Genomic DNA, 10,311 nt, shown 5'->3' on the forward strand with positions numbered 1-10,311 from the left:
TTTTACAGGTCGGTGATGAAGTGAACGGCATGGTTATGGTCCGTTCGGCTGACAACCGCCAGGGTGTCTGTCCGGTCAAGTACTTGCAGGAGGTCTGACAACCGGAAGAGGAAAAACTCGACCGGGATCGTGATAAAGATTATCGACAGCATACAGGAACTACCGGCAAGAGCACGGGGACAAGCACGACTGCAAAATCAAGCCGAAAAGAAGCAGCAGCTGCTGCTGCTGCAAGTGGGCAACGGCATGAGAGCCGAGAGCCAAAGGACCAATGTCACGCCAGTGGCCATCACTATCACCGCGAGAGTCGCAACAACTTCCACAAATCGTACGATCGCAGCTGGGAGAAGTGGGAAAAGTTCCGGGAGAAAAAGATGGAAATGATGAAGGCCCACAAGTACAACGTGGAGCACCGGCTAAAGTACGACAACCAGGAGCGCATTTTGTACCGACATCACTTCAACTATTATCCAGTGAAGCGGCCACGGCCACGGAAAACTTCATTAGAGCCGAATTGGTATACGGAGAACATCTATTCGAATCAATCGATCGACAATTCGGACGGCGAGTTGGGCGTCGGGTTTGGACGGGGTGGGCCACACGGGTTGGGCGGCACTGGTGGGGGACGCGACATCAACGGTAACATGAGCATGGCCGGGCTGGAGGATGACGGTATCTTCACCATCGACGGTCACTTCGAGCGTCGGCACAACTATCCTAAATCGAACAGTTGCTGCTTCGGCGTGAACCGAATGCGGGACATCGACGAGCTGGGCGACGGGCAGGAGCGCGAGGGTTGGACTGAGCGGTGTCCCAAAATCCCAAAGTCATATTCGTTCAGCACGTCGCGCAGCATGGGCGTAGGTTTTAACATGGCAAAGCTGTACAATCGTAACAGCTTCGAGATGCCGGAATTTCCGAGCCACCGTCGGCGCAATGGGGAAGGTGAGCGGGCGGTGGTACGGATGTGTGATCGGGAGGGTTGCTTTAACGAGACGTGCTTCAGCAAGGATGAGAAAAACTTTTACAACAACAATAATCTACACAACAATAACGTTAACAATAACAGCATTCATAGCGCGAACAATAACACTTACCGTCATAACAACAGTAACATCATCAGCGAGTGGAACCTGCGCAATCGGAACAATCTGCGGACCGGAGCAGGAGAAGGCGGCGATGCTATTGCACTACGGCCGCAGTACGTTATGGAGGAGGACTTTGATCTGTTCGACGATGACGACGAGGATGGCGAGAACGAGGAGGACGAAGATGAGCGTGATCGGGATGAGCACGAGGAAATAGAGAGCGATCTTAACACGCTGTATGCTGAGGATCGTCACTCCATCGCGTGCGGTGACTACGGTGGAGTGGCACGCGAACTGTACGGTCACCCATCGCGCATCGGACCAGGCCACGTAGCCGATCTGTACAGAGATCGGCAGCGGTCGAAGCAACTGCTCCACGGTCGACTGGATCGCGCGTCCAAATTCGCCGACGTTGAGTATACCGACAACTATCGACGATCGTTTGAAGATTTTTTCAACCAAAACTGCTGCATCGAGCGTAACCATCGGCAGCTGCAAGACAGCGGACGGTTTCTTCTCAAGCCACCTACCACTCCAGCGAAAAACAAAAGCATGCTCGAGGTAAAACCACCCAACCGGTTCGATGACACCTCCTCGGACTCGACCGACTTGGAGCTGGAGGATTTTAACTTCGATTTTGAGAAGTACTGGGAAGAGCTGGAAAAACCGTCACCAACCTCCCCGAGCGAGCTGGAAGAGCGCAAAACGGCGGGTCGTAGTGCGATGGCTGGAGCAGGATCGGCTACCGCACCTTCCAAGAAGGTTAAGAATGTTAACCTGAGCCGATGCTATAACAACGGCACAGTTATCGACATCTATCACGACGATGATCCGTATCATCGTGACCATTACCACTACCGAGAGGGAGGTATCGGTAAGTCGAACAATCACAACCATAGTCATCGCCATCGGACCAACCAGCCAGGCAGAAGTAAGCTGTCGAAACACAAAGTCTATCCGGCAGATCGTGACAAGCGGCTGTACGGAGAGCTGGTGGCAGATGCCGGCCATCATCATCAGGAGAAGAGATCAACGACAGCGGCACCGCACGAATCGACCAGTGCCAAGACACTCGACCCAGCGGGGAATACGATCAGCGGCAACAGCAACGCGATCAGCTTCCTGAACAACATCTTTTCCATCTACAAACCGAACAAGTACTCACCGCTGAACTGTCACGTCGAGCAGAACTATCTGAAAAACATTCCCGCCAAAAAGATGAACATTGTGGCAAGTTCGGCCGCCCGGCCGCTCGGTGCCGGCACGGATCGACATCCGGCTGCGACCGGTAGCGATCCGTCCTCGACCAAGCGCCCGCTAACGGTGCATCCCACCAAACCGTCCGTTGCGTCGATCGCTACCGCAGCGCGACGCAATGCCGCCCGGCCCGAGTCCACCAAGGACCCGCAGGCACGGTTCCAGATCATACCGGAGAAAACGGGCGTCAAAATATCGCCCCTCTACCGGCTCGACGCGCAGGACTATCGGCGGGCGCGCTATAAATTGAAGAGCACTTCACGCCCCCTGTCATTCTGGTGAAAGTTGCTCGACTGTTCGTACTATTCGGATGGCCGGCTGGACGGGTTGCCAGTAGTGAAGAAGACGCGGCGACACACCAAATATCTCAAGTACTGAATTCACACACACACACTCACACAGACACCTCACATACCTGTCACAGATCACATCAGATCACCAAGCACCACACACTCACACCGTTTGCATCGAACATCTGTTGCTCTTCCCAAAGTCGTCTCCAGCAAACAACTACAGATTCCACTAGATTCCCGCAGACAGTCCACCATCGAATGAAACGCCTGTTATTGAATGACGCCTTTTGCAGAAGATGTGGGGATTGGTTAACGGCCAGTAAGATTCGATGGGTGATGATTCCCACCCACACCCCTCGTACCCGAATATACCAATTCCGCGTACAACCCCCAAAACCCAAACCAAAGCATAGCCGAAAGCGATTGCCATTTTAATGACCGTACCGATCCTGCATCACGTCGCACACAAGTCGCATCCGCATCATATTGTTGTCTCATCATCATTCGGTGTCTTTCGATGTTCTTTGTATCAGTGTACCATTATGTCAGTGTCCTTTAACGCCGAGGAAATCGAGGATGTAACCACCCTCCTCTATTCCTAATCACAAACAAGTCTCACTCATTTGTTTCATCAGTGTAAACTCTGCCACTACTCGCAAAACAAACATACAAAATCGATTTTGATACATTTTTCTCCCGCTGTGAGGGAGTGAGTTTTTATATGAGGTAAAACAAAAGGAAGAAGAGCAAGAAGAAAAAAGAAAACCAATTCGACACGACCGCATCCGCAGACCAAAACAAGCGAAATCATTACAGGCAGACTGGCACTAATGGAGGTAGCAAACACATCCTTTAAGGCAAAGTTTGATAGGAACCAATCCCTGATCCTGGACACAAGCGCACCCACATCTTTGATATTGACATTTGCACCGCAAGGCTAGTTTGGAGAACCTGTTTTTTGGGGGAAGTTTTTGTCGAAAGAAGCCTAGGAACAAGAAAGGGATTGTCTAGTATCCAACTGGAGTACAATACAGTTCACACTTGTGTGTTTTTGGCATTCGAGTCCCCGATTGGTTGTACGATGGTATAATTTTCCTGTTACTGTTAGGTAGACTTTCAAAGGTAAACGAACAGAGTAACATTTCGCAAAACAAAAAACAATAATACAAAAACGAACATACTACTTGCTTAACAGATCTGTATCTGCGATCACAATGTTGTACCATGTCTAACCAGACCGATTTTAACATTTGAAGCATAGAATTTTGCAAAAACCAAACACATCAAAGGGCGCAAGCCAGCAATGTAATATCTAATATCCATCGTTACCTGTACATACCCACCCGTGTTACGTTACGCTCATTAGGAAATTTTAAATATCTCAAAACCGGAACGAAATGGTTGAGCCTTTTTTCCGTGCTACTAGAATCTTTCCAAAAATATCAACTACTAATCAACCCGACATCTGCTGCGTCACACAAGTCATTGGTGTTGGTGTACAATGGCAAGATGGGCATACATTGTGTACATTAATACATACAGAGTCTTCATAGTCCATTGCGAACAGACACACTCAGTTGCAATAGTACATACTGGGTACACAAGCAGACATTCATACATTAAGTCATTTTTGCGCACATTTTGACGCCCTACTGTAGAGAAGATTAATCCTCTTATAGTCTAGCCCTATAATAGTCTCTGTAGCTAGTACAAGTCAACACCTTCCTAACTTTCCTCTAGGTTTCAGATAGTTCCGGATTTAGCTTAGCTTTCATTCAATCTAGCCTTAGTTTGCCGAACTTCTGGGGTAGTTTCAAAGGTTGAATTTAATACACTCTTAGCGAAAGCTCCTTTTCCCCCCTCCCTTAGGCTGCACAGTAGACGGTGAAACTGTGAAATGGCTTTCGAGCGTTGCAATGCCTCCTGCTCCCACTACCACGTGTAGAAATAAAACGGACTATCCTTCGCCACCAACGCTTTGAAATGCGTTTAGGCAGGGGAACAGAGAAACCCCCTTTGTGATAATGTTCCGAATAGAGCCCATATACAGACACACACGCCTCCGAGCCATGCAAGTCGTGCTCTCCGTGCTCCCCCCTTCCCCATTTCGCCAAACCAACGACCACTTCCACTATATACTGGAACGATAGAATGGCATTTATCAGCGGCCAGTGCAAGATTTGCCCGAATACTACGAACGCGGTAAGAAATGTAGAAGAATTTTCTATACCACTATCATGTGCACTGGTAGCTAATCTCAAAAAAAACTTCAACTTCTGAGCCACAGGCTTCATTGGCAGTTCCCACAAAGAACTGTTTGTTAATTTACGCGCTCTTGAGTGAAGCTACTGTGCATATGCTAGTAGTAAGGAAAGTTCACTAATACAATAGTGCATTAGAAATGGTATTCTTGGTTCAGCAACTTATTCAATCGTGTTATCAAATACTAGTATTTCCGATGTTGGTATTGATAAAGCGGGAACTATTCACCTGTCAGTATCCGTCGAAGGATGTCTTAAGGGGATGTACACATAAATGTTACGATCATTTCAAGCTGCTGTTATTTTACAAATGACTTCCATGTCTGTCGTTTTTACTGTGCAATTTTCAACGAGTGTCGAGTTATGAGCGAAAGAGTTACCTCAATTGCTTCATTCACCTGATTTAGTGCGTTGTGTACTCTTGATCGATTAGCATTGAGTGTGTCTCTGAAGTGTGCAAATTTTGATGACTGTAGATTAATGAACCATTTAAATTTATTTTATTTTATGTCAAATGGATTCATTCAATCAAATCACATATTTTTATCTAAAAAAAATCAGAAAAAAACATAATTAAAAACTTGTTATGATGATTAATTTAAATATTTAGTTTTTCCAACTTTCATTGAATGTGTCATAATTTTAACATTATCATGATGTTTGCATCACTCACCTGCTCGCGCTCATTTCGCTCGACCAAAAGAGGTACAGAGTCCCAAAGAGAAGTCTAAACTAATTTGCAAAAGCAAATAGCAGCTATCTGTTGTTGTACATTTTGAGTTACGATTTTTTTTCACACAAAACAGTGAATCTTGTTTTGTTATAGACTGTCAATAGTAAGCAGCCTGCTTACTTGCTGACCAAACAGTAGCTTACATCAGTACAGTACAGCATTAACAAAAGGAGCTTTCGAGCGTTTCTAACATAACTCACTAGATTTAGTAGTAGCAGCTACAGCAAACTAAAAGTACGATACATAGAACAAACTACATAGATACACCACAGAATCGTAGTGAAGTGCTGTAGCCAGAAGCGCTGAAGAAGCGTTTGCAATGCCGCGCAACATTGCCACCTAGCGTTATCCTTACTAGAGCTTCTACTATTGTTTCAGCTGGTAGTGCAGCTGCCAGAGAGCTTCTATTACACCGTTTACTAAAACGTATATTGCTGGTTGGTAGTATTTCTAACCTCCTGCTGCACCCTACGGTAACGTTATTTGGGTGCGTTCACACCCCAGTATTTTTCCTTAACTTGTAGTTAACCTTTCGTTAACTTAGCTAAATGTGTCTGACGGTTAAATTAGAACGAATGGTTTTGGATCTTCCGCCTACCATGGTGTCAGTGGTGATAAGCGTACGCAGCTCAACCACAGGTTTGTTTGATTTACTAGCGAATGAACGTTATGCCGCATTTCTTTCTTATGGTGCATCGCTGTAGGCGAACCGATTGTTGTTCCACCTGTTCCAGGTGTACAACTTACGGAACGCTTTTCACAGTCGATCGATGTAGACGGAACCCTTACTTATCCGGTACCGATCGTTAGGAGTAGAAGTGTCACCTCTGTTTATCCATTTTTTCCTCTCTTCATCCCCCTCAGATCAGATAGCATTTTATTGGGAACCATTTCGTCATGGTAGAAGAAAGGAGCGTCATGAATAAAAAAACTCACATACGAACGGTTTGCAGATCATTTGCATCGTTTCCAGCGTAACATACCACAACACACAGTACCAGAGCTTACAGTAACCGTTTGTATCCCATACTGGGGAGGGGGGGAGGCAGGTACGCTACATTTTTATTCACGTACCAGGCAACTCTCTACTTAACTATATACCGATATACGCGTAATAGGATACTCTCATGTAGAAAAACGCACCAAGCCTAAAATAAAATTTAAAAATACACGCTGCGCACTATGGACGGTGGCAACCAGTAATAATACACGCATATAAGCCCCGCCTCATTTTCCCCAAATCCATCCTCACGTCACTAGCGCACGATGATGTCACACTTAGTAGCAGAAGTAGTACACACGCAAACAGGAAGCTTTATCCGTTATCATTCTTTTGCTAGGGCATACGGGCCGTCGGTAGTAGCGCACCTACATTATTGGGTTTAGAAACGATTGTTGATGCGGTTAACGGGAAAGTTGAACCATGTTTGGCCCGTCTTATACACGCAACATGCAATTTAAACCCCCCCCCCCCCCCCCCCCCGCAAGCTATACTAATGAATGTGATGTAAATTAAGTCCTTAGTATACCGTAACACAAGCAGGCACATACATACAACAGTCAACTAAAAGTACCATGTACGTCTGGACAATTATAATTGGCCGTACAGTACAGTGGACGAAGCACATTTATGTATATGTGTGCGTGTATTTAGTTCGCTGTAACACTTGAATTGAAGCAGAGGAGTGAACAGATCCTTTTATCACGTTTTCACATAAACACAACATCTGGCTTCGGTCTTTGTTTATCGCGCCAGTTTTAGCAGCATGAAGATGGCGGATGCGCGTCTGGACGCAACGCTGCGTTGTTTTAGCTTTACACACACACAGACAACACACACACATTGATACATTGTTCCGATAGGTTTAAGCAAACCGTAAATTATCATTCCGTTAGCCCATACAGCTGATTCGTTTCGATCAATTTACCGGACAGTGCGCAGACAGAGATTTTCGCTCTTAGTGAAGCAGCAGTAGCAGCAAGTCTATCAAACCCTTCACATTTGCCTTATCGAGAGAACATGAACGCAACAAAATGGAGCCATTTAGTAGCGAAGTGGGTGCCTCTTAGTTAACGCACGATGTGTGCAAGTTGCGTGTTGCCCCATTCCTGATCGGAAAGCGGCCGTGGCCCCTCTTGCAGTGTCTATCTATAACACGAATTGTTACACAAACTTTGTTGAACGAATGATGATTTTAGAAAAGTGGTTTTGTTTATTCGTTTTCCATTGTGCATTGCATTGCAGCCCTATTAACACAACAAAAACTGTATGTGATAAACTAATGGTTAGAGCATAATGTTGATGATGATTTACCGAAAAAGGATAATGGATGCAGCCCTGGCGCGATGTAAAATGTAGTTTGTAAACACACACATACACACGTTGGTAGTCTACGGGGGTTAGAAGGAAGGTAGCGTCGGCACAAAGCAAAAATAAAACACTACAACATCCCCACTACCACCGTGCTTGCACCGTGTGCCACGTGCAATGTTTTAATGTATTGTCCCCCGTCAATGATGTTTATAGCGAGAACTGGATTTGTGTGGATATGTGTGTGTGTGTTGAGGAGGATCGTGTTTAGTACCCATGCTGGAACGATTGCCTAGCCTTTCGGAATAATGCATAGTAAATGGCGGCAGTAGAGGGCGCTGTTGTAGCGGGTTGACGTAGATGTACTGTAACACAGCGTAATGCAACCCTTCCCCATTAGTAGGATGTGGTGACAGCAGCAAGAACATTTTAAATGTGGCAACCTAAAACCTAAAAAACTACACAACACTAAAACAAAATAACATACAGCGATGTGTTACGATGTGTTATGATTGTGTGGTAGTAATTGTTAGTAGTGCGAACCTCGAAAAGGGAAAACCCCATTCTCATATGCTTCAAACATTCGCCCATGCCCATACACGTACGCACCGCATCAAATCATACGCATCAATGTACTAACACCGTTCACTTTCCAGAGAACTATACTGTAGAACTGTGCAATCATCAATCACAATCAGAGAAAAACTCCACCATAACAAAACTAGACAAAGCTGAAATAAAGAACACGAACCAAAGGATATATCTAAGAGATTATGTTACTGTTAATGCATCTGTTTCACTGTTACATATAAGTTTGCCGTATTAAGCATCCCAAATTGAATACTGAATTTAAAGCAATTTGTCTGCTAATTCTGAGCTGATTAATTAATTCTTCCACCGGCGGCGAGCATTAAAATATGTTTCAAAAAGAGTTATAATAACATTACAACAACTTGACAACTTTATCGCAAATGCGTGCAACCAGCAAATGATGATATATTTTGTGCATATTGCGAAAAGATTCCCCATTATTTTAGACATATTTACATTTTGTGATGCAAGTTATCTAAAGAAGTAACACAAATACCAGTGGATGCAGCATGGTTTTGTGTGCCTAGTTTCAGAAAGTAAGTGTTCCGTTGATACAAAGAAACAGCTCACCATAAATCTTACAAGTGTTCCACACCCAGACGAACCACAGGATAGCCAAGAAACAGAAAGGTATAAATCAATCTGTATAAGTATTGAATTCTTGCGCAATATTTTAACGACAATTCAGCTCATAGTATGAATAATTTTCAAGAAAATAGGCAAATTAAAGAACAAACACTCTCCCACACGTGCGCGTCATAAGCGTAGGGTGTGATACAATACGCAAGGTGTGTAACTAAAGGAACATAGTTATGAAATTCCACATCTTCATGTAATAACATACCCACACACAATCAAACACACACTCTCTATCAGTATCATCATCACCCAGGCAGAGATCATATCACGATCGTGACAGAAATAAAATTCTTTTTCCACGCCTTTTCATTGCCTTTTGTTGGTGTATTTTTTGTCTGAGAAATATGAATATCACATTTAGGAATGGCTGAACGTTTAAAATTGAAGTAAAAAACAAACTGAAACAATCGACTGCTTAACCACCTTCGGCTGAGTCGTATACATCGCCATCTAAGTCAAGATATGAGGATTATTAGATCGATTAGATCCATTTGTTCGCAATTTACGCAATAATGAGGAAAAAAGTGTAAGTACATCATTAAATAAATAAGTACATTAATACAACGATATACCTCCACGTATACTAACACTAATATACCTTCATTCCTGTTAGGAAAAAGAGAGGAGCTTCTTGTGCACTTTATGCGACCATGTCTTCTCTTCTTCTCTCCCATGTTGGCCTACTCACGATAGAGCACGTTGACGTGACATAGCCTGGTCAACAATCATTCTCCAGGAAATATGAATGTCCCTGCCTGCAGCCTCTCATCCATGTAGACACCCGATCTCGGACAGATCGCTGTTCTCGCTGTTGTCCTACCAATGATGTCAATATCATCCGCGAAGCCAAGACTTTGAAGAGATCGGTAGAGGATCGTGCCACTGATGTCGTTGTCTAGTCCCGCGCTTCGAATGATACCTTCCAGGGCGATGTTGAAGAGCAGACAGGAGAGTCCGTCACCTTGCCTCAGACCCCTGTGAGATTCAAACGATTCCGACGTCAAGTTGGATGTTCTCACTTTGCACTGCAACCCGTTCATGGTGGCCTCTAACTGCCGGATCAACTTCCCAGGGAATTGGTACCGCTGCATGCTCATTCCGTTCTATGGTGCCGTGGCCGCCTTGAAGTCAATGAACA

At 44.8% G+C, this 10,311-nt stretch overlaps 1 protein-coding gene across 1 annotated transcript in view; it reads left to right on the plus strand.

Moving 5' to 3' along the window:
- LOC120961063 (uncharacterized) overlaps positions 1-9,482 on the plus strand; it is an 82,162-nt gene extending 72,680 nt beyond the window's left edge. The window contains 1 exon segment of the mRNA XM_040384668.2: positions 9-9,482. Within this exon segment, the coding sequence (XP_040240602.2) occupies positions 9-2,627 (2,619 nt within the window). The 3' untranslated portion in view covers positions 2,628-9,482.
- Positions 9,483-10,311: the final 829 nt, after the last annotated feature.

The sequence above is a fragment of the Anopheles coluzzii genome, chromosome 2 (assembly GCF_943734685.1).
Source record: "Anopheles coluzzii chromosome 2, AcolN3, whole genome shotgun sequence".
Lineage (NCBI taxonomy): Eukaryota > Metazoa > Arthropoda > Insecta > Diptera > Culicidae > Anopheles > Anopheles coluzzii.